At 42.2% G+C, this 25,674-nt stretch overlaps 1 protein-coding gene across 4 annotated transcripts in view; it reads right to left on the bottom strand.

Moving 5' to 3' along the window:
• HKDC1 (hexokinase domain containing 1) overlaps window positions 1-22,882 on the bottom strand; it is a 54,929-nt gene extending 32,047 nt beyond the window's left edge. The window contains exons 1-5 of one of the 4 annotated variants that reach the window (XM_082407282.1): window positions 21,805-22,882; window positions 11,477-17,512; window positions 10,703-10,871; window positions 5,886-6,048; window positions 39-187 (exon numbers count right to left, since the gene is read on the bottom strand). In XM_082407282.1, coding sequence (XP_082263408.1) covers window positions 39-187; window positions 5,886-6,048; window positions 10,703-10,765 — 375 coding nt within the window. In that variant the 5' untranslated portion in view covers window positions 10,766-10,871; window positions 11,477-17,512; window positions 21,805-22,882. Of the gene's footprint in view, window positions 1-38; window positions 4,589-5,885; window positions 6,049-10,702; window positions 10,872-11,476; window positions 17,894-21,804 lie in introns of those variants that run through there. The other 3 variants (XM_082407283.1, XM_082407284.1, XM_082407285.1) reach the window with 3 other exon arrangements.
• Window positions 22,883-25,674: the final 2,792 nt, after the last annotated feature.

Raw genomic sequence — 25,674 nt, 5'->3', positions numbered from 1 at the left:
GGCCTTCCCCCACCTTCACAGAGCCCCTGCCCTGCTACCTCTGTGCCATTCCCTCGGATAATTTCATTGGGTGTTGGGTAGAACTGACTCTCCATCTGGACATTTCGTTTCCCCTCTTCGGAGACTTGCACCTTCAAGACTCGAAACTTAGATCCTCCAAGATCCAGGGAAAGAAACTCCCCGTTTTCTATTAAAAAACAAAGCCAAAAAAGTTATCATTTATTGAGGGTCTGCTAAATAGCAAGCTCTGCATTCGAAGTTGGAACTGTAATAAATGTCATGAAGTCTCATAACCACCCCACAAGCCAGGTATCACTATGCCCACGTGCCAAGACTCCAGAAGTGTGCCCGTTGATTTGTGCCCTCCAAGGGGCAAAGCTGGGGTGTGACCCAAGTCTGCCTGCCTCTGCAGCCTCAGCCCTGCCCACTGGGCCATCCCGTAGGGAATAAACGTGTTCATCTGGAGAGGGCAAATGTGAACTCCCTTCACACAGGTGGTGTTAGAAATGGGCCTTGACAGTGGAGCTTATTCTAGCCCGCCACAACCCCGGCAACCGGGAGGAGAGAGCTGATACTCCGGGAAACGGGCAAACGGCAGAAAAGGCAGGGGGAGTGCAGGGAGGAGAAAGCAGCCCCATACGAGCCTCAGTCTTATGAGCAGAGAGGAGACACTCCAGGAGGGAAAGGAGACAAGAACCAAATGCTGGTCCTTAAGGAGCCAAGGATGCTTAATATTTTGGGCCAGAGCCACTCCAAAAGGAGAAAAATGTAACCTGACCGAGTCCAGTATAAGACAGATGCTATTAATAAAAAGGTGGAAATGACACATGTGTTGGGGTGAGGCAGCCCACCCTGATGACTTCAACTCAGATTCCAGCCCGAGCTCCTGCCTAGGACCCTGCCAGTATCTTCAGCATCAGCCACAGATATGGGATGGGAACTCATGTGTGCAAACCCTTGAACCAACAAGTCTTTGTATAGAATTATCTGTGCTGGAAAAGTGGCTGCATGTACCAGGCATGCTTCATGACATATGGCCAAGGCACGTGTAAGTGAAACTCTGTGACCACAAATATGGTCACCCAAGTGGCCTTTCTTTGGTACCATGTGACCCTAAACACAGCTGCATGAATCTAAGGAACCAGCTGGCCATTCAGATTCACTCCTTGTGAAATGTGAAAAACATAGAGGAAAATTGCTAGTAGGTGGTAAAAACTGAAGTGGAAGCATCCCAAACATCAGAGGTCAGCTGGGTAGCCAAGGTGGCCACATGTATGTAGGCTGAAACCGTGGAGGAAAATTCCTAAGTTCCAGTTCCCTTGAAGCCTGAGTGTACCACGGTTCCTGCCCTCAGATTCCCACAAGGTCCTGTGTGTCTCCCTTTTGGGTTTATGTGTCCTTGTACTACAAGCCTCCTTTCCTGACCTGCCTTGACTGGGTTTCTCTGTTCCTAGCAATCAAGGAACTAGTGGCAAGCCCTCCCAATGGCGTGGAGCACCGCTCTTCAAACTTTAATGTGCATGTAAATCACCCAAGAGTTTTGTTAACATGCAGATGATGATTCAGTGGAGGTGAGGCCTGAGATTTTACATTTCTAAACAAGCTGCTGCTGCAGGTCCGTGGAACAAGGTTTAGAGTCCTCATTTACAGACCCAGCCAGCTGGATATTTTGCTTTTGTGGAGATTTCTGGAAAGCAAGATTCTTATCTCCCTAGATCAGCCCTGAAAGGAACCTGATGGAGCCATTTATTCAGGGAGGGACTCCAAGGACCTAATCCTGTGCAACTTTATTAGCACTCATCATGTACCAAGCAAGAGATGCTTTCACAGGTGTTATCACAGGTGTTGCACAGGAAAGAGGGTAGATCCCACCATCCATGTACGTATGAACATTTACTGAGCACTGAATTTGTGGCAAGTGACATGCCAGGTGCTAGGGATGCAAAGATGAAAGACTGTGGGCCCCCTGGGAAGCCCATCAGAAATACAGGCAAGTAAATAAACCATTTCCACACAGTAGGGCACGTGCTCTGATTGTGGGAAGCACAAGGGGCAGTGTCTAAATCAGAGCAGGAGTCAACACCCCAGAGGAAGTGATACAGAGCTGAGTGATGAAGAGAGCGAGTCAGCCAGCCAGACAGAGGCGAGCAGGGGTCCAGGGAAAGGAGGCCATGAGCAAAGGAATGAGATTGCCTGGGGCGGGAAAGGTCTGCACTTTTGAGCAGGAGGGACGTGTGACAGAAATGAGACTGGCAGGCAGTCTCAGGTTAAATTAGGAAGGATTTGGAAAAGCCACCCCACCTCCAAGAAATTTGGGATTTATCCAGAAGGTGAGGGGGAGCCACAGAAAGATTTTAAGAAAGATTTTAACCAAGACCTGATTGAGATGTTGGGAAAACGCCTCTGACACCAACCAGGATAGATTGGAGGATTTTAATAAAAACCGCACGGTGTGATCCCTTCTGTGACTCTGACACAGAGAAAGGACTCATTGGACCCCAGGGAAAGGAGGACCTGCCTAGAAGAAGAGGGCAACAGCGGCAGGGGGGGCCATCAGGATCTTTATGGTGATTATTAAGATCATTATGACCTCTCATCATGGGGCTGTAAGGTACAGCTTGGTGACCATAGTTAAGAATACTGTATTGCATATTGGAAAGTTGCTAAGAGAGATCTTAAAAGTTCTCATCACAAGAAAAAAAAATTTGTAACCGTGTGTGTTGATGGATGTAACTCGACTTTCTGTTGTGATCTTTTCGTAATATATACAAATATTGATCAGTATGTTGTACACCTGAAACTAATGTTATATGTCAATTACGTCACAATTTAAAAAAATAAAAAGAATACTAATTTTTAAAAAGAGAAATGATCTTTCAAGGAGGTGAGGTGTCCTTGAGAATCCACCAGCTGTAGACGATCCTCCAGTGACCTTTCAGGGGCTCCAGGCAGCCTTGGACACCAGGGGTTTCCTTCTCCTAAGCCATTGCCAGGGCTTGTGCTCCGGCTCCTTCCCCACTCCCTAGTGCAGCATCTCCCAAAGGCGCGGGAGGACTGAACGTGTATATTCCTGGAGATTCACCATCTCCAGGGGGAGAGGCCTGAGAAGCCGTATGTTTAGGAATCGTCCCAGGTGAGTTTTATGCTCAGGCAAGTGCGGGACCCCTGTCCTAATGCAGACCCCTGAGCCCATCAGCTGACAACATTGGGGCTCCTGGGCTCAACCTGCAAGGCTCACCCTCCGGGAGGCCTAGGGGGCTGCCTGGAGACAGAGGCCAAGAAGAGAGGCAGCTGGGATGGGGCCTAAAGAACCACTGTCACCTTCTAATCACAAGATGGGCACTTCCTGTCCCCCTTCCCTGGTGACTGGTAGAAGAGAAGGCACAAACGATAACCATGCTTTTTTTTTTTTTTTTTTGATAACCATGCTTTTAAGGCACTTGTAAGAACAGTCAACTGCTGCTCCCTGACTGACAGGCTGGGAGGTAACTAAGGCTCAATCAGGTTACCCCCTCTCTCAGGGAGGTTCAGATGAAAGGAGGGGAAACTAGAGAGTAGGCAAACTCAAAAGGATTTCTCTGGAAATTGAATACATTTCTGAAATGGAGGCCCCAAGAGACGAGGATATAATTATGAAATCATAGCACCAGCTCCCAGGAGCTCTGTAGGACTTGGGACATTTTGAATAGTTGAGAGCATTCCTTCCACATGACCTTATCTGATCCTAACGACCCTACAAGTTGGTGGGACAAACTGGCCATGTCCCTTTTACTAATGAGGACAGGAGTACAGTGGTTCTGGGACTTAACAAGGTCACCTGGCTCCACAGGGACTCTGGGCCCAGGGACCTCACTGCAGCAGGATCACTGGTGAGATTTATTGTGTGATGAGAGGCTCTAAGGAGACAGTGAAGAAAGGAGGTGGTGTCTCCTGGCCTGAGGAGAACGCAATTTCTAAAACTTGGTCGGTTTCACTTCCAAACCTTCCTGAAGCAGCCGGGGTCGGGAAGGCACACCTGGCCAGCAGCCTCACACCATCAAAGTCCACTTCCCTTGCTTCTGGGGACACACCTCTACAAGAGGAACCAAAGCACCAAAAGCCAGGAGGACTCTGACCTGGGGCTCCCTCCCTCACACACCTCATGATTCAGGTGCTTCCTCGGAATGCCCCAGATGATCTATCAAGGACACAGTCCCCACAGCATTCTCAAAGAGCAGTGTCAGAACTCAGCAGAGATTTCAAAGCAGGACTGTCTCTCTCCACAGCCTGCGTTCCTCCATGGTGGTACACCACCCACTACACAACCACCACCAGCAAGGGAACGGGTCTTTCCCATCACAGTTCCCAGTTCTCACACGGCAGAGCCAAGCTACTTGGGCCCAGGCATTGTCCCAGAGGGGCCCAAAGCCCGCTAATCCGATCAAAGGTTCCTGCTCCTTCAAGAGCCCCAAAGCCCCTGCTGGAGCTTGGCTGCAGAACTGGGGCCCTGACATTGAGGAAGACCCTTGGTCCTCACTGCGCTCATCTGACCTGAGGATAAGAGTCACACCATGGGGTTCTTATGGGGATTGTATGAGACAGTGAGTCCCTAGCACCGCATGACCATAATAGGTGCCTGGTAGATACCAGTTCCTTTCCCTCCTATGGCTTTACCCAGAGGCTGAGAGTGAAGGATTTTGATGGAACCTCATAGATTCCCTCCAGAGGTCTCTAGGCTGTGGTAAGCAAAATAATGGCTCTCCCAAGATGTTTACATTGTAATCCCCAGATCCTATGGATATGTTAGGTTATGTAACAAAGGGGAATTAAGGTTGCAGATAGAATCAGAATTGCTCATAAGTTGACCTTGAGGTTGGGAGATTATGCTGGATTATCTGAGTGGGCCTATCACAGGGTTTTTAAATGTGGAAGAGGGAGGCAGAAGGGTCAGAGTCAGAGATTTGAAAACGCTATACTGGGGCTTGAAGATGGAAAGGGGCATGAGCCAAGGAATGCAGGTGGCCTCTAGAAGCTGGAAAAGGCAAGGAAACAGGTTCTTCCCCAGAGCCTCCAGAAGGAATGCAGCTCTGCCAACACCTTGATTATAGCCCAGGGAGACTCACTGCAAACTTCTGACCTCCAGAGTTGTAAGAAAATTAATTTGTGTTGTTTAAAGCTGCTAAGTTTGTGCTAACTTATTACAGCAGCAGTAGAAAGCACATTTTACAGATAGAAAAATTAAGGCTAAACATTTTGCCAAAGGTCACTGAGCTATGACAGAGGTGGGCCTAGAACCTAGGTTTCTTCAATTATTATTTAATATTTTTGCCACTATGTCATACTATCTTCCACTACTTCCTATCTATAGCCTAGAATCTAGATACCTAGGAGTGAAATGCCATTTACTATCCATTCTACAAATATTTCAGGCCTAGTATGCATCAAGCACTATGCAGCGCTCAGAGCGCTGTGGTGAAGAAGACACAGACCCTGCCCTCAGGGAGTGTTGGTCCAGTGGGGAGACATTCATACACAGCAGGGTGACAGGCGCTCTGATAAGAACCTAATCCAGCATGGGGATGCTTCCAGATGGAGGCAGTAACCTCTACACTGAGATGGAAAAGCCAAGCTGGTGTTCATAAGGGGAAGAGTGTTGGGATTCTCCAACAGGAGAGGGAACAGAGTGTGTAGGGCCAAGGCAGGCAGGGAAGAAACAAGGTGCATTTGAACTTTGGCTCAAAACTTTTGGTACCGAGCATGACTGAAGCATAGAGAGTCGGGGGGTGGGGGGATGTGGAGAGAGGGCTGGAGAGGTAAGCCAGGGAACAGGAGCAAACTTCAGTTACCCATCAGCCAAGAGGGAACCAGGGGGATCAGGGTCCCTGGCAGCCCCCAGCCCCACTCACCTGAGCCATCTGGAATGGCCCTGACAAAGGTGGGCAGCATCTTCACCGACGCTGTGGGGTTGGTGTCCTTCCCCAGGCCCTTCTGCATCTCAGCCTGGAACCGAGCCATGATGTCCAAAAGGGTCTCATCGGAGAGCCGCATGTGATACAGGAACCTGTCCACCTGGAACAGATAGCAGAGTGATCAGGGTTGGCTGCCGGGGACACCTGCCCTCCATTCGAGGCTGTAAATTCCCACTCCAGGCATGAAGCTGCATTCCTGACTCGGGACAGCTTCTTGATGTGGATTCCCAAAGGTCCCTTGCCTGACCACTCATCAAGCTGGGGAGTTAGAACAGAATGGAATGGAAAGCCAGGGAGGTGGGGACTTATTCCTCTGAAAAACAAGCTCTGAGGAAAAAATGATTCCCCCATTTTTCTGATGGGACAATGGAGGGGCAAAAATGAAGAAGGATTCAATTTCTAATTCCCGGTTCAAGGCCCTCACCGTTGTCCTATTGCCTCTCCTCTGGAAAAGACTAGCTATAGCTTGAACCTCAAATTCCTAAACATGGAAGCTTTCTTTTGTGCAATGATAACAATATATATTCACACGTTTCCCCTTGTTTATGGGCCGCTAGGAAGATCAGAGCTAAATTCAGTTTCCAAATGCAACCTCTAAAGTCCAGTGCTTTTAAATTTCCATTTTGTTTTTAACTGAGGTTGTTTTGACTAAGATGAAGTTTAATTTTTAAAGCCAGATCAAATTGCTATTGGAAATGAGTGCATGTCACTCAAGTAACCAGAAAATTGGGACAAAGGGCCGCTACCCCAGTGGAGGGAAGATGTAAAAATTACTATTGCTGGGCACAGTCCATTTGAAGGTAGTAAGTCACATCATATTACCTTCCTCCCCATGCTAACGCTAATCACTTGGTGGTGGCAGCCTAGATTCCCAGGGCTCGCTGGGATGGAGTGTCAGGAGGAGGGACAGTGGCATAGGTGCCCTGTATTGCCACCCTGCTTCATCTACTGAACAGCCTCTCTATTCATCCAGGTCACAAGGAGGCTTCATCTTGGCACATTCCTGCAGGAATTGCTCTCCCATGCTTTTATCTAAGGCTAAGAACATTTGTTGCAGTATACAAAGTGCTTTCATGTATGTCACCTCATCTAACCTCCAAGACATCCATTTGAGGCAGTCAGGTAAGGCCAAATTATTGCTCCTAATTGAGAGATGGGGACTCCAAGGCTCAGAGCCATTAAGCAGCATTAGGAGGAGAGCCATAGGTAAGTGGCAGCCCTGGGACTATAATGCAGTCTCCATATTCCTCGCTCCATGGCCTGGTTTTGCTTCACAGCTTTGTGCAGGACCCACAAGCCCAACAGACAAGTTATACCAAAGTCCAGGGGTCACATGACCTTTATCATAAGACAGGTACCCAGTCATCAGCCAGGCCTAGAGGCCAGGCATCCCAGTTCAGTCCAGGGCCAGTATGGAGTCCTAAGCCAGTGAAGTGGTCCATGGCTCCAGGGGCTTGGGGGCCAGCGAGAGGCCAGAAAACCATCAGAGAGCCATTAACAAAAGAGGACAATTGGGCTTTCAGCATATTTGAGAAGATAGGATGGAACCAGGTCATGCTTCATTAAGGGCTTTCTGTTCACCCCGAGTCTGTTTATGACTAATTGGTTGGCACAGCAACACACAAGGAGAAAACCGACAGAAGGGACGTGACCCAAGTAATTGGGGCTTGGGGAAGGGTGAGATGTACTACACGGAACCTGAACTTGCTTCTTTGTCACCCCAAGGTCCTTCAGACAGTGCCCCTGAACGTACTGCTCATTTCTGCTCAGCCCCAGAGTATAAAGACCTCCTCCAGGTAACCCCGTAGCATCATCCTTTGTATGTAAGTAGTGGTTTTGAGGCCCTTTGGGGGTAGTTTGCCAGCTGAAGTTTAACAGTCATTCAGGACTTTGGGTCACTACTCCTGCTCTTTCAGTAAGTTAAAGTTATGACAGACAAATGTCAACTTAGCGTCAGTTTCTTGTGTATTCTTTGTATCTTCCACAGCACCTGGTACAGTAGTTAGAAGGGAAGAATGAAACATACGTTGGGACAAAAAGGCTGTATTTTAAATCTAAACAGGTGATTTGAGGCCTGTATTAGCAGGCCCACACGTCGCAGGCACCAAGGAAGGGTACTTGAGTTCAGAAAACCAAGCCCACTCTAGGAGTGACTCACAAACCATGTGACACGGGATATCTTCTAAACAAAAGAGCCAACAAGCATCACATTTAACGTATGAAGAGCAAATTCAAAAATGCAAGCTCAGAGCTGCTGAATTACAGGATGTGGGAGCCGGAAGGGACTTTACAGATCACTTAGTCCAAAGATCCTGTATTATGAATCGAGAGTCATAAAATGGTTCAACTCTTGAACCCAGTGATGTCACTTCTGGGAATCTATCCTTAGGAAACAATCCTAAATATGGAGAACATTAAATACACACCAATGTTTATCATAGCAATATTTTATTTGTTAAAAAAATGTTTATGAAAGTGGCTGAATGTCCAACAAGAGGGAAAAGGTTAAATTATGGCATATCCAACTTGACTGAATATTAGGAAGATAATTATGGAGAAATGTACTTAAGTGGTTACGTTATAACAGTAAGTGAACTATACAGATCCACAGTGGTATACTCAATATAACTGTAAAAACATCCACTGTGAAAAAAGACAACAAGGGTTTCCACGTGGCAAATATGACAGTGTTTGTGAGAAGGGTGGGATTAAAGGTAACATTTCCACTTTTCGTAATGTTGACTTACTAAACTGTAAAAAGTACACAGGGGAAAACCTAACCAGTTCTTCTCTTATGAATGAACAATCTGCAGGTCAGTGACCAGACTCAGTCCAATGTTATCAATAGGTCAAATAATGTCACTACATCGAATTGGAAAAGATCTCCTCTCCTCTCCCCTCCCCTCCCCCCTTCCCTTCCCCTCCCCCTCCCCTCTCCGCCCCTCTTCCTTTCTTCCTTTCTTTTTCTTTCTCTTCCTTCCTTCCTTCCTCTTTCTCTTCCTTTTTTCCTTCCTTCTTTCTTCCCCTTCCTTCCTGTTTTGTTTTGGTTTAGTTTTAATGTTGGTATAAGGAAATTTTAAAAAATTGTTCCAGGGTCTGAATAGTAACCCTCGTAGGCAAGTAGCACCCAGGACCTTGACAACTCTAGAAGCAGGAAGCACAGAAACTATGGAGGGGACTGGCTACCTGACCGGGACGCAGAAAGAGCCCGTGCCTTTTGACCAGGTGTGCTGTCACCACGAGGAGGAGTGAATGAGTTGGTGTTCTCAGAACCTGTGACTCAACGCAGCAACTCATAAACCAGCCACCCTTGCTACCCCAGACACCTGCTGGCGCACTCATCAAGGTGGCTGGAAAGTGTTCCTGACTATCCCTGCTCAGCTCACTCTTAGCTATCTTGCCTTCCCCTGGGAGAGAGAGAGGGGTCAACCCCGGGCCTTGACAAATGCTGACCCTCCTCCCAGAAGGACCTGGAACAGATCAGTGGAGGATGCAATCTCGCCTCCTGGGCCTGCACCGGGGCTGGAGGACAAACATGTCTAGCCTGATTCTTGGGTGTAACTAAAGGTTAACCACCACAAAGGGGCCCAAGGAAACGCAACTAATTTGCTAGAACCAGAGGTATAAAGGTCCAAAGACTCCCCTTGAGGGCTGGAGAGACACCATGCAGGTTACATCTTTACTAAGAGGTCGTAACAGAAAATGAATTCTTAAGCAGTGCTGTACAGGACTTTTCCACCTCCTTAAGAAGCTAGTAGAGAGCTCTGTGAATCTAATCAATAAATGAAAATTAAGATAACTCTGATTGATTTACAATATTTTAAGATTTGCTATAACCTGCAACCCGACTCCCTAATGAACAGAATGTAGTGGGAGATTATCCCACCCAGCACAGGAGGGCTGCCAGGTGCCATGCTTGCTTTCTTTCAGTTTGAAAAGCCAGGAGGCATCATGACACAATGGAAAGAATGCTGAAGGAGGATTCAGAGGTTTGGTTTAATCCTCACTCCACCTTAAATACCTGGGTAATCTTGGCTAAATCCACCTGCTGGGAGGACTTCTGTTATCTATAAATTGAGAGATGCTTGTGCCCAGAGCCCTGTCACTGGCAGCTGGTGTGGCGAGAGGGGCAGGCTGGGCTCATTCTAGGCTGCCAGGAGAGAACGCTGGTGGCTGGCTCCCATTTGAGCCTTGGCAACTTTTCACCAGCCGACCCTGGAATCAATTTTGTAGACAGGTTTCTTGGGCAAAGTGGCAAAATAATGCACATCATTAAGAGCACACCACTGGCCAACAGCACGTGCCAACAATACATATTTTGATTACTGTACGCAAAAAACTCACACCCCTCTTGGTATCCGTATTTATATCCTTTCAAGCATGTGAAGAATCATGTGAATTACTTTGAGTTCTCAAATTTTCTTTAAAAATGACTCTCCTTTATAGCCTTTCCCCCAAACATTCCTCACATCAAACACAATTGTCTTCAAGCTTTCTAAAGACTTTCTCCTCATCCCCTTCCCGTCTGGCATCTGCCAGGAAGTCCGAGTGAAATTGAAGGCTCAGGATAGTATGCAATGTGCAGCCCATAGGAGATTTACTTCCTCTTCCCCTTCTGTGAGTTTTTACTGCCTCTGTGCACCGTGTACCTTTTCTAATAAGCTCTCTTAAATCTCTTCACATGTAGGCACGGGATCGATTAACTCTGTCAGGGAAGCCTGAACCAGGTACCTCTCAGCTCTGTGAGTCCTTACCTTCTTGATCTGATCCTCCTTCAGCTTGGTGAAGTAAAATGCCATCAAGTGTACCGCAAACATTTTCCCCAAGTTTGGCTTCTCCTGAGGTGAGCAGATACTTCACTCCCACGTCTCTGGAGCGCTGCCCACTTCCAGTCCAGACTGGATCCCTCCGGGGAATTAGGTGCTACAGATTAAATACTTCCAGTCTGCTTAGTTCAATGATTAAACTTTGCCCCCTGTCTCTGGTCCCTCCCTCCAGCACACACTTGATTGTCTAATAGGAGGCTCAGGATGGTAGCTGAGGGTTGGTGGAGGGCAGGCAGGGGATGGGTTGCTTGACTCTTTGAGAATCGGGTCCCACAAAATCTCGTTGCTAAGCAACACTCTCAAGCTAATGTCCCACCAAGCCCACTCAGCCGAGGAAAATCTTCTGAGAAGCTGGGCGTTAAACAAAGCCAACTCTCAACCAGCTGAGCTGCTCTGCAAATGTCTAGTCTCAGGCTTTTCTCTTTAGTCCTTTTCTTCTCAGCACAGGAATAACTCTCTGCTCCTCAAGAGCGCTATCTTAATTAAGACTAAGTATTGCCCTGGTCAGAGAGGTTTCAAGAATGTTGGGGCAAATTCCTTCATTTGTGACCAATCAAATCTCTTAGCTTACAGCCCTTGGTAATGGAAAAAAATCAATAACGGTTTATCTATTCACAATGGTAAGCCAGAAAACCTTGATATCCCAGCTAATGAACCAGAAAAAAATTATCCATGAGAAAGAATGAAGTCACCCGTACTCACTGGGAAGCTGCTGCTGGAGAGAAAAACTGAAGTCACAGACGGGAAATGTCTCAGACCACCAGGATATCTGGTTCACTCACTTATCTCCCTCCATCATACTTGATGTGAGAAGGACCCAGAAAGGGGTCAATGTATGGGTACAACAGACCTTGCACTCTTCCCGCAGTCATTGGTCAGCTGATGAAATCAACAACAACAACGCTGTTAACAACAGCAGCTAACGTGGATGGAGCACTTACTATTTCCATTTTATAAATGAGAAAATTGAGGCCCAGAAAGGTTAATTTGCTCAAAATCACAAAGGCTGTAAATAGTACAGTGAGGAATGAAACCCAGGAGTTTCATTTCAGTGCCCAGCTCTTAAACAACACATAATATTGCCTTTCTTCCTTTTCCATGCAATAGATACTCAGTTAATAGCTACTACTAGCAGCAGCATTCTGTCGGGTTATTGTCAAGAATTCCAACCACAGTTAACCCTTGAACGGCACAGGTTTGAACTGCATGGGTCCACTTACATAAGGATTCTTTTCAATAGTAAATATACAGTACTACATGATCCAGGGTTGGTTGAATCCGCCTGTAGATGTGGAATTACAGATACGGGGGGACCACTTGTACAGAGGGCTGGCTATTAATTATAAGTAAATTTTTGACTGTGTGGAAGGTCCAGCGTCCCTAACCTCTGAGTTGTTCAAGGGTCAATAGTACTTGGAAAACTAAACACAGAGATATCACTTCAACACCATCTTCCCAGTGGGGGAAAATGACAAATGAAGAAATTCCTGACCATAACATCCCAAATACTAATCAAATGTTTACTAAAATTAGCAACTGATCTGATGTTAATGAAGGTCAGCTGGGCACCCCAGTGTTTCTCTGCTCCTATAGGCACCTGCTCTACAATACAAAGGGAAAAAAATGAGTTTTCCTGGTCAACTTAGCAGCCTTAGCTTTGTTTGCTTTGCAACTGCATAATCTCATTAATCAAGACAATTGCCAGACAATTGCCTGGCCAGAACCTTCAACAGCTGCCTCTTCAGAAGCCACTGATTCTCCAATCAGTGCTCTTTATCCATCCATCATGTGGATAAGCCATTGGAAGTCTAGCCTAAGCCCAGGGTGTCTGATTAAAATTACTCAGATGCTTTTCTCAGACTGATATAAAACCGTCTCCCAGAATGAGAAACACTATCCTTTTCAGTGTGTTTACCCCTCAGACTATGAACTCTTCTAGCTCCTTTACTTTGTCGTTTCTACAAACAAGCAAAGGCTAATCTTTAGTTGTTGACACTATTCAATTCCCCATGTGGAACTGGTATTCTGAAACAGATGTGCTGTCCCTGAGTCTGCACTGGATGAGGATAACATCCTGGGCAGGTCACCTGCCTACAGGTGATAACAGTATTGTCTTAATTCCCTCATTTAAAAAGTAACCTCTGAGGTGCAGTACAGCACCAAGGTCATTGACTTATTCAACATAGGGATAAGGGGTTACAATGGCTCATGGACAAAAGGACACAAAGCTATAACCAAAGATCTCTGCAATCTAGTGGTTGCTTTTATGTGCCAGATAGGCAGCTTTTGGGATTTTAATTAGGCAAATGACACCAGAGGATTTTCAGCTATTACATCATTCCATTTTTTAATCTAAGCACATTAGCATCTACATTCCAGGTCTGAGCTAGCTGATTAAACCAAGAAGCTTAATGATTATAAAGATCACATGTATTTGAAGTCACCTAGCTCAGCCCCCTCACTTTAGAAAAACAAAATAATTAATTATTTTACCATTCCTCATCTGATTATTTCAGTTCAACCATTGGAATTTTTCACCCTTATTAAAGCTCTACGTAGCTATTCAGCGATATACAAGTCTTATAAGCACTTAGATTTTGCTTAAGAACACCATTTGAGGGTTAGCGCTAAGTGACATTTTAGTTAAAACGTATTACCTGTCTGGCCCAAACCTTCCATGTAAGAAGGAACTCTCTCACATCTATACATATTTCTGTTTCCACAGAGCTGGGCCTTTATGGGAAGACCTAAAGACAATATCTGCTTTAAGTACTGAGCACAGTAGGAGGACAAGAAGTGCAACACAATTTACCTATTATTTAGTAAACACTTGTATTGATATAATGTTTACTAGGTGTTTTACAATATTAATTCCCACCACAACTATCATTCTCTCCATTTTACAGATAGAGAAACTGAGGCAAAGATCCCAAGTGGTACATGGTAGAATAGATATTTGAATGCAGGCAGCGTGGCTTCAGAGTCCATGCTTACCCACTGTGCTACACTGGCTCTCATTAACCTGGAAGCAAAGCACGGGGGAAATACAGGACCTAAGCTAGGGAAACTGGCCCACTGGAAAGTGCACAGGCCCTGACTTCCCACTTTGGCTCTGCCCTGACTGAAGACAAAGGCTCCAAGTTCGTATCTGTAAAGGGTTCATAGCTCCCTTGTGGTCATTTGCAGAATAAAAGTAAATGAGATCACATAAGAGAAGCCATGCATCCCATAGTGGGCACACTAAAAGCATCTCTTTAATCTAAGCCTTCACCTAGCTCAGTACCCCTTCTGAAAATTGCTATTTCATCTCATCCCATTTAATCCCTTAGGATAAAAAAAATGCATGCAGCCCTTTCAGTACATTCAGTAAAACATAAAACATATATTACTTATATATGGAATCTGAAAAATAAATTAGTGAATATAACAAAAAAGAAACAGACTCGCAGATATAGAGAATAAACTAGTGGTTACCAGTGGGGAGAGGGAAGGGAGGAGGGGCAAGACAGGGGTGGGGGAGTAAAAGGTACAGACTACTATGTATGAAATAAATGAGCTACAAGGATATACTGTACAACACAGGGAATGTAGCCAATATTTTATAAAAACTACAAGTGGAATATAACCTTTAAAAATTGTGAATCACTAGGTTGTACACCTGAAATTTATATAATATTGTGCATCAACTATACCTCAATAATAAGCAAATAAATAAACTTGAATAAACTTTAAAAAAAACCATAACTGTAAACCATTGGAAGGTACCAGTTCCATTTATTGGAATTATAGAAACAATTAGGAATTTTATAAATATTTTATTCCTGTTACTAAAGAAAACATCTTGAATTCTGTCCCCTATTTTTTTATTGATATGTCCAAAGTTAAGTTGTCCATAATATAAAACAGTCTGCCCTGCTGGTATTCCACATGCTGCAAAAGAATAAGAAAGAGTGTGTGAAAGAGCAAACTGCCATAAAAGAAAGTCAAAGTAGAAACTTTCAAACCCTGCCAGCAGTTACAGTTACTATGGTGTTGCCATGGGAGCAACCACAAATGAAGCAGAAATGTTAACTTCAGCAAGTTTCAAAAGAATACTACTGATAGTTTTTTATAGGTTTATTCCTGACCCAAGAGCAGTCAGGGAATGCTCATGAAGAAATGAGCATGTATGTTAACTACAGTTCAATAAAAATCAATTAATTAATTAATCTTTAATAATTTAAAAGATGTGTGCATATTATTATGTATGTAAATAATACCTAAATAAATTTGATTTTTAAAAAAGGGGGGGAAAAAAGGAAAGAAATCAACCGCACACAATTATTTTTTATCACAACTGTACATTAAGAGCTGTATTTGCAAAATACATAAGTGCGGCATAAACCCACAAGGACAAGAGAGCTTAACATAATTTTGGAAGACAGAAAGCTGACAGAGAAGTAACAGCTTAGCAGAGGAAACACTGACACCTCAGTGCCTGCAGAGAGTGACTGCACCAAGAAACGAGCAATGACATCTGTAACTCTAGAAATGCTCAGGAATCGAAGGCCTTGATACTTCAGAAAAGCAAGAGGCTGAAAAAAAAAGAGATTGGCTAAAAGTGTATATAAAAAAGCAATTAGGCCCCAGGTGTGCCCTCTGCCTAAAGCAATGAGTGACCACTCCACCCCCACCCCTAGAGGAGAACAGGTGTTTATTCTTTGGAGAGAGTGAACCCAACAGCCCCTGGACTTGGGACCATCAGGCACCCAAGTGGTAGTGAGGCACAAGACAGAAAACAGGGCCACCAAATGAAACCCTCAAATTCAACAGTGAGACCCCAAACCACTTTTTTCTGTCCAATTTTCACCAGCAAACATCTATCTGTATACACCCCTTTCTTCCCTCATTGGGAGGAGTTGGGGGATCCAGTTTTTCCTCTGGTAAAACTATATGGCCTCAGATAAGGAAAAGGCAAAACAATAGGGACAGTAAACAGATCAGTGGTTGCCAGGGGTTTGGAAAGGAGGGCTGAGTAAGTGAAGCACCGAGAAGTTTTTAGGGCAGTGAAACTATTCTGTATGATGCTGTAACAGTGAATATATGACAATACATTTGTCAAAACCCATACAACTTTATAGCACAAAGAATGAATTTAATGTATGTGAATTTAAGAAAATATTCAGGATATCATGATGCAATGGGAATGACAATATAACAGTATTACAAATGTAAGAAATAGCCTCACTGAAGGGGATGGGAAGAAAAGATGCTGACCTGAGTAACTCTGGAAATGAGTGAGTACTCTGGGTGATAAAGCTGTTTTTCCCAAGAGCATGGCTTAATAATTCTGAAATCACTGTAAGTGTACAGTCATCTCTCAGTATCTGTGGGGGATTGGTTCCTGGAACCCCTGCAGATACCCAAATCCGCATATGCTCAAGTCCCTTATGTAAAAAAGTGTAGTACAATGAATATAGTTGGCCCTGTGTATGCGCAGCTTTCAAGTCTGCAGATACAGAGGGCCGAATGTATACTGGAATTAGACAATCAAGTAAATGGAGGGTGGATGGCGGGAGGTAGTTTTCTCACTGCTAGAGTGGGAGACCACAGACAAGCGAGTAGAGAAGCTAGAATGATCCAGGTTCTGGATTAGAGTTGAGGCCATCAGTATAAACTCACGATTAGCTTAATGTAAATACAGATGGATAGATATATTGTATATATACACACACATACTATATATATATATACATAAACACTTGTAGATATGTATATGTACATAAGTTGGTATACTCATATATATTTCCTGGCTCTGTGAGCTGAGAGACCCTGGAAGCAATGATACTCAGCAGCAACAAGAATACCTAGCACTCAGATCTTGGTTTCTAGTATCATTCACCACACCACACCCCCCCCCCCCCGCAAAAAAAAAAAGAACCAGGGCTCCTTGGAGAAATGTCTGATTCTAGAACTAGGCAGAGTATATACAAGATGAGTCTTGGGCATCTGGTAGTGCCAAAAAAAATAAGAATGCTAAAAAAACAAAACACAGTAACAACAACAAAAACAAATGATGAGGATATATCAAAGGGACACAAGACCAACTGAAAGAGCTTGCAATAACCAAAGCTAGAATAATTTGAGCAACAAGATGAAGTATTATTGGATTATAACCCAAAGTATAAAATAAATACCCATCAAGCCATACTAATATAAATAAATTGAATGAATAAATAAATATGGGAGAAAAGACAAATTTCCCACGCAGAATGACTCCAAATAATTTATGTAGCTACCTCCCCCCACCTCCAAGGAGGTGGAGCACACACCCCTCACTCCTGAAGTGTGGGCTGTGCACAGTGACTTCTTTCCAAAGCATATGGCATGGAAAGGCGGTGGGGAGGGGCCGGGGAGAGTACTTTACAGTGGAGAAACCTGATAAACACTACCTCAGCCAGATGATCAAGGTTAACATCAACAGAGAGGTCATGTTGATAGTATGTACCTTTGACATGGTGTGATAAGAATAGCACTTTACCTCTGTGGTCTTCCTCTCAAAAACCCGTAACTCCAGTGTAATCCTAAGAAAAACATCAGACAAATCCCAATTGAGGGACATTCTGTAGAATACATGACTAGTCCTCCTCAAAGCTGTCAAAGCCATCAAAAGCAAGGAAAGCCTGAGAAACTGTCACAGTCAAAAAGAGTCCAAGGAGACGTGACAACTAAATGTAATGAAGTATCCTGGATAGGACTCTGGAACAGAAAAAGGACATTAGGTTAAAAACTAAGGAAGTCTAAATGATCTGTGGACTTTAGTTAATAATAATGTATCAGTCTTGGTTCATTAATTATAACAAATGTACCACACTAATGTAAGATGTTAACAATAGGGGGAACTGGGTGTGGGGTATATGAGAACTCTTTTGTATTATCTTTGCAAACATAAAACTACTCTAAAATTTTTTTAAGTTTATTTTCAAAAAACCCTACAGATGCTGATATTTGGGGCATACACTAAAAAAGTCAGCTTATACCCCATTTAGCCAAAGCAATCATAAGAAAGAAAAACAAAGCTGGAGGCATTACAATACCTGCTTTCAAGCAGTATTACAAAGCTAGCAATCACAACAGTATGGTAGGGGCTTCCCTGATGGCACAGTGGTTAAGAATCTGCCTGCCAATGCAAGGGACATGGGTTCGAGCCCTGGTCCAGGAAGATCCACATGCCGCGGAGCAGCTAAGCCCGTGTGCCACAACTACTGAGCCTGTGCTCTAGAGACTGCAAGCCACAACTACTGAGCCTGCGTGCCACAACTACTGAAGCCCACGTGCCTAGAGCCCGTGCTCCGCGACAAGAGAAGCCACCGCAACGAGAAGTCCACGCACCACAACGAAGAGTAGCCCCCACTCGCCACAACTAGAGAAAGCCCACGCACAGCAACGAAGACCCATTGCAGCCAAAAATAAATAAATAAAATAAATTTATTTAAAAAAAAACCAACAGTATGGTACTGGCATAAAAACAGGCACATAGCAGTGGAACAGAATAGAGAGTCCAAACATAAACCCCCATATATATAGTCAGCTAATTTTTGACAAGGGTGCCAAGAATACACAATGGGGAAAGGACAGTTTCTTCAATAAATGGTGCTAGGAAAACTAGATATCCACATGCAAAAGAATGAAACTTACCCTACACCATTCACAAAAATTAACTCAAAATCAATCAAAGATTCAAATGTAAGACCTGAAGCCATAAAACTCCCAGAAGAAAACACAGGGGAAAAGATCCTTGACATTGGTCCAGGCAGTGATTTCCTAGAGAAGTCACCAAAACACAGGAAACAAAAACTAAAATAAACAAGTGGGACTACATTAAACTAAAGAGCTTCTGCACAGCAAAGGAAACCATCAATAAATTGAATAGACAATCTACAGAATGGGAGAATTCCCAAACCATATATCTGATAAAGGTCTAATATCTAAAATATATAAAGAACTCATACAACTCAACAGCAAAAAAAGAAAATAATCCAATTAAAAATGGGCAAAGGACCTGAATAGACATTTTTCCAAAGGAGACATATAAATGGCCAACAAATATACGAAAAGATGGTCAACAACACTAATCATCAGGGATATGCAAATCAAAACCACAGTGAGATTTCACTTCACACCTGTTAGGATGGCTTTTATCAAGAAGACAAGAGATAACAACATTGGTGAGGATATGGAGAAAAGGAGACCCTTGTGCACAGTTGGTGGGATTGTAAATTGAGATGACCATTACGGAAAACAATATGGCAGTTCCTCAAAAAATTAAAAATTGAAGTACCTTATGATCCAACAATCCCGCTCCTGGGTATACATCCGAAGGAATTGAAATCAGTATCTCAAAGCAATATCTGCATACCCATGTTCACTGCATCTTTATTCACAATAGCCAAGATATGGAAACAACCTAAGTGTCTGTCAACAGCTGAATGGATAAAGAAGATGTGGTGTATATATATATATATATATATATATATATATATACATACAATGGAATATTATTTAGCCATGAGAAAGAAGGAAATCCTGCCATTTGGAACAACATAGATGGACTTTAAAGGCATTATGCTAAGTGAGGTAAGTCAGAGAAGGACAAATACTGTATGATCTCACTTATATGTGGAATATAAGAAAACTGAACTTGTAAAAACAGAGAGTAGAATGCGGTTACCAAGGGCTGGGGATGGGGGAATTGGGGCTATACTAAAGGTGCAAACTTGTAACTAGTAAATAAATAAGTTCTGGAGATCTAAGGTACAATATAGTGATTATAGTCAATAATACTGTATTATAAACTTTAAAGTTACTAAGAGACTAAATCTTACCGACTGTTAACATAAAAAGAAATGATAAATATGTGACATGATAAAGGTATTAGCTAATGCTCCTGAAGTAATCATATTACAATATATAAACACACTGCATACCTTAAAATTACACTGTTATATGTCAATTATTTCTCAATTAAAAAAAAAGCCAGCTTATGATCCAATCAACCTACATCAAAACCCAAAAGCCTTACCCATGTAAACAGAGCTTCCTATTAGCTTAATTCCTCACTTTTTTTTTTTTTTTTTGACCACACTGCAAGGCATGTGGGATCTTAGTTCCCCAACCAGGGATTGAACCCGTGCCCCCTGCAGTGGAAGCATGGAGTCTTAACCACTGGACCACCAGGCAAGTCCCATAATTCCTCACTTTTAAATATGAACATAGCCTAAGACTACTAGACACTAAAGAAAAGTTTCCAATGGTAAAAGCAAAAACCAAACAAGAAAAAAAAAATGTAGGAAACAGAAAAAAACTTAAAACAAAAACTATAATATCTTTAGGGAAATAAGATATTGATTGTATCCATGAAACAAGAACAAGAGGATAACTAAAAACAAGGGTGGGAGCAGGGGGGAGGGAGAGGAACTATATGACACTTAAAAAAAAAATTCAGTACTTTTTTCCTAGCAAGAGTTTTAAGCTCAAAAAGAGAAATTTAACTTTGAGCCATAACTGATAAAAAACTTATATGAATCTATAGGGAACATCCTAATAAAACTTCTGGGAATAATTTAAAGGTGTGTTCTCTAACACATTTTCCAATATTTTTTGATTGTATTAAACATTCATATTCTCTGGTTACATTTTACAGCACTCTTAATTAGCTTTGAGTGGTTTAAATTCCACTAATAAGATAATGGCCTCTGAGAAATACATACAGTTGTACTAGGATTGTCTGTAAATGAATAAGGATAATACACACATGCACACATTGTAAACTTTGCTGTAACAATACAATATGATGTATTAAGTTGGTAAGGGAAGAAGAGCATTAGCTGAGGAAAATAAGAGAAGCTAAAAAGTTTTAAGATCAAGGCAAGATTTATAGTTAAAAGAATATGTGAAAATACATGAGTTCTAATATTACTAAAAATTAAATAACAGGAGTCAGAATTGATAATTCAGCTGGAAATCATTTATGTGAATTTGCACACATAATTGAGTAAAAAGTCACAGTATATGGACCAGGTGGTGACGAAATTAAATCACTGTGCAGAACTTAGGAGACTAAAACATGGGAGGTTTTTCTTCTATCATCTCAAGGTAGACTCTTCTAGTGGCTGAAAGCCTCCAAGAAAAGGCCAGCGCTGAAAGCATCTACTTTCTGAGAACTCAGGACTGCCAGCTGTTAGAATGTCAATATTCTCAAAGGAACCCTCCTACACTGTTGGTAGGAATGTAAATTGGTACAGCCACTATGGAGAACAGTATGGAGGTTCCTTAAAAAACTATAAACAGAATTACCATATGATCCAGGGATCCCACTCCAGGGCATATATCTGGAGAAAACTATAATTTGAAAAGATACATGCACCCCAATGTTCATTGCAGCACTGTTTACAATAGTCAAAACATGGAAGCAACCTAAGTGTCCACTGACAGATGAATGGATGAAGAAGATGTGGTAAATACATACAATGGAATACTACTCAGCCATAAAAAAGAATGAAATAATGCCATTTGCAGCAACGTGGATGGACCTAGAGATTATCATACTAAGTGAAGTAAGCCAGAGAAAGACAAATCATATGATATCGCTTATATGTAGAATCTAAAAAAAAATGTTACAAATGCACTTAAGTACGAAACAGAAATAGACCCATAGACATAGAAAACAAACTTATGGTTACCAAAGGGGAAAGGAGGGGGGGAGGGATAAATTAGGAGTTTGGGATTAACATATACACACTACTATATACAAAATAGATAACCAACAAGGACCTACTGTATAGCATAAGGAATTATACTCGATATTTTAGAATAACCTATAAGGGAAATGAATCTGAAAAAGAATATACACAGGCACACACACATATATATACATAACTGAATCACTTTGCTGTACACCTGAAACTAACACAACATTGTAAATCAACTATACTTCAATTAAAAAAAAAAATGAATGCCAACATTCTCATAATAAGCAACAAAAGTCTTACCTTCTTTCTCCCACTTTGCCATACTCCCCTTTATTCTTCTGAATTCTATAACTCTCTTTCTTTTCAAATGTGTATCTGAATCTCTTCTCAGATGTAGACATTACACTGTTTGTTACTCCTCTTATTTTCAAAATGAAAAAAGGAGCTATCAAATAATGAGCTCTAACAAATGAAAACTAACATAGAGAAAATTAAATTTTCAATAGGTTAGAAGATAAAGTTGGAGAAATTGCCTAGAAAGTAGCAGAAAAGTCATGAGTGTAATTTTAAAATACTGATTTAACAACCACAAAAAGGAATAATAGCTATATCAAAAGAGAAGTGGAGAAAAGGAATGATTTAAGAAAGGAGTGATTTTTTTTTTTTATGAAAGGAGTGATTTAAGAAAGCTAAATCCTCACCTACTATAACAGGAAATCAGTAGCTAATGCTTTAAAATGATGACTCAAGAGACAGTAGGAGATGTATATTATGCAGAGTCAATGAGGTAAATATTAGAAGAAATAGATAATAGAGTTGAAAATGCTTGTTTCTGGTTTTTAAAGCTATGTATATATTCCTTTGACAAAAATTAATTTTTAAAACACGGCTTACACTTACTTGGCTTATGTATATAGTTAGAGGTAAGTTAATGTGCAGAAGTGTGGCTTAGGGGAAAGTTCTTATTTCCAAGTGAGCTTTGTTTTGAATTTATATTATATACTACTTTTAAATACATGTGGTCAACATCTATTTATCAGTTTTTAAAGAATAACAATGAGTGATAAACATGCTAAGAAAATGAAAATGCAGCTGTTAAGAGGAAAGAATAAGTCAATTTGTGAACATTATAAATTACTTAAGGAACTTTAAAAAATATATATGATCTCGACCTAATTACAAGCACTTGAAAAAAAACGATCTCCCAGCAGGGAATTATCAATTTCACTGTACTTTACAGGTGTGTCAAATAGCAGTTCAAAGTAGTCACTGACGGGAATAGAGACACAGACCTACCAGAGAATGGACTTGAGGACACGGGGAGGGGGAAGGGTAAGCTGGGACGAAGTGAGAGAGTGGCATGTACATATATACACTACCAAATGTAAAATAGCTAGTGGGAAGCAGCCACATAGCACAGGGAGGTCCGCTCAGTGCTTTGTGACCACCTAGAGGGGTGGGATAGGGAGGGTGGGTGGGAGGGAGGGATATGCAAGAGGGAAGAGATATGGGGATATATGTATATGTATAACTGATTCACTTTGTTATAAAGCAGAAACTAACACACCATTGTAAAGCAATTATACTCCAATAAAGATGTTAAAAAAACAACAACAACAACAACAAAGTAGTCACTGAGGTTACAAGCCTTTCCCAAGCCTCTATAAGCACCAAGGGCTTTTCAAAGGCCTGGACTGGTTAAGGAGCACATGATATTGAATCTCTGGGCAGATTCTAAGAGCATAGCTTTAAAGGACTTCAAAAACGCCTCCTCAACCCAAATTTGCCAAAAGTAGCTTCTTAAATTCAGTCTTCAAAACCCAATCCTATTTCAAAAGCTTTTTTCCCCTTCTCCGGCATCTTTCTGCCCATTAAGACAACTACTGTTTATCATCTCTGTTGGAATTGTCCTACTATGTTGAGTGACAGACTTTTAGATAATAGTGCTCAGAAGCATGTTTATAAACATTGTTATCTCTGTTCAAGTTTATGTATTTTACAACCTTTGAAAATAGAGGAGGGAAACAGCCTAATTCATTTATCCATTTGCTTCTCTTATCAAACCACAACTTTTCATTATATCCTCATAGGTTTGTTTTCAATTGGACACACAAAGAATGACCGCATCATAATTACAGACTCCCAGGTCTGAGGTGTAAGAATTTTTGGTGATTTGTGATGACAGTTTTGTTTGTGATTCACAATAAGTCATTTTTCAAAAGACCCAATTCCATTTTGTATACTCATACTCATCCATAAACAATGTACAAAGCATTACAAGTCATTGGTTATTATTGTTAACCACTTATGTACTAACCACATTTTACTAAATTACCCAGATCTGTACTGATGGAACTGAGGTCGGCATCTAAGCCTCAGTCCATACCCAATGCTGATTTTCAGCTGAATCCACAGTAGTCCAAGGAGGGTTTTCAGGCAAGTATTTCAAAACCTGTTAGAAAACTGCAAGAAAAAAAAGAAGTTTTGGAAAGATTGAAAACATGACCTTAGTGAAATGTATACCTTGAACTTAGCTTGCCCCATAAGCCCACAAAGAAAGATAAGTGACATGTCAAACTTGTAGCAGAGAAGGAAGACCTGATTTCACAGTGACAATTTTAAACACACTGCAGAGAGTTATTCAGGGCCACTCCAATTATATTTTTCCTTTTTTGTTTCACCTGATTTTATCTTTCTTTTAATCTCTTCTTCTGCCTAACCACAGAGCTCTCCCTCCCCCACAAAGACGGGGAACGTGAAAAGTAAACTATCACTAGTATTTATAAACACTCTGTAGCTCAATGTTCAAGCAGCCCTTCTCTGACAGCACCCCACCCCCACTCCTCTTATCTGAGGCTTCACTAACATTTAATTTGCAAGTGTCTTGCCTAAGTGTCTTCTCTGACTTACCAATTCTAGCTTCCAAACTGGAGAAAGTGAGAGAATTAATAACCCTCTAAGGGCTTCCCCTGGTGGCACAGTGGTTAAGAATCCGCCTGCCAATGCAGGGGACATGGGTTCGAGCCCTGGTCCAGGAAGGTCCCACATGCCGCGGAGCAACTAAGCCCGTGTGCCACAACTACTGAAGCCCGTGCTCCGCAACAGAAGAAGCCACTGCAGTGAGAAGCCCGCACACCGCAACGAAGAGCAGCCCCCGCTCGCCGCCAACTAGAGAAAGCCTGTGAGCAGCAATGAAGACCCGACGCAGCCAAAAATAAAATAAATTTATGAAAAAATATAATAACCCTTGTAAGTGACGTATCTCATCACGTAAATACGAGACCAAACCCATTATCCAGTTCAGTTCATGGGTATTTCTTGAGACCATCTGGGCAAGAATAGACTATGTCTGCCATGACGTAAGTCACAGCGGAAAGCAAGTCCTAGAAGTTAAAGTTGCTCAAACACAAAATATCAAAAGAAATATGCCCTTCCAGGCATTTCACTAGTGATTATCCACAAGTAAGGGAGATACACAGTCAGTGCTGCCTGTTCAGCGTTTATTTTTATGAAGGCAAAGGTTAGAAGAATAAAGACTGCTATCAATTAAATATCATCTGAACTCTGAACTACTGAAGAAAAAGTCAGAGAGATGACTAACTGTAAACTTGGCTATTCCTTGACCCAACTGCAACCAAATCAGTTTAATCCCTAGTCTGAAGTCAGCCTCGATTTAGCAGTTGCTCAAGAAATTAGTTTAGTTCTTCGAATGACCTAAGAGCTCAATTCACAGCCCAGAATGAACCCAAACCTTCAGGTTCATTTATAAAACACTTCCTGTATACCAAGTCCTGTGCTATATGGCATCTCATCACATTTAACCTCCCAAACAACTCTAAGTAGGTGTTATTGTCCATCTTTTTCAGATGTGGAGACCAAGCCATAGAGAGGGTAAGATTACTGAACTAACTGGTAGTGATGAGAGAAGCTAAACCAAGATCTAGCCAACTCCAAAGACTATGTCCTTAAGCTCCTTTTAGCTATATCTCTAACCAAGGCTTAAAACTTTATTGGACAAGTAAAGGCCACTATGCATCCGACTGGCCTTTGGACACGGGAAGACCACTCACTCTATGTAAAATAGCCCACCAACCACTACCACTCTCTTCCCTCATTCTACTTCTTTCTAGCATTTATCTCTGAAATCACATCTATTAATTTCACATTCAT

Source organism: Balaenoptera borealis (genome assembly GCF_965194805.1).
Source record: "Balaenoptera borealis genome assembly, chromosome: 10".
In the NCBI taxonomy this organism is placed as follows: Eukaryota; Metazoa; Chordata; class Mammalia; order Artiodactyla; family Balaenopteridae; genus Balaenoptera; species Balaenoptera borealis.
Note: the sequence above shows the minus strand (reverse complement) of the source record. Positions and strands in the feature narration are given on the sequence as shown.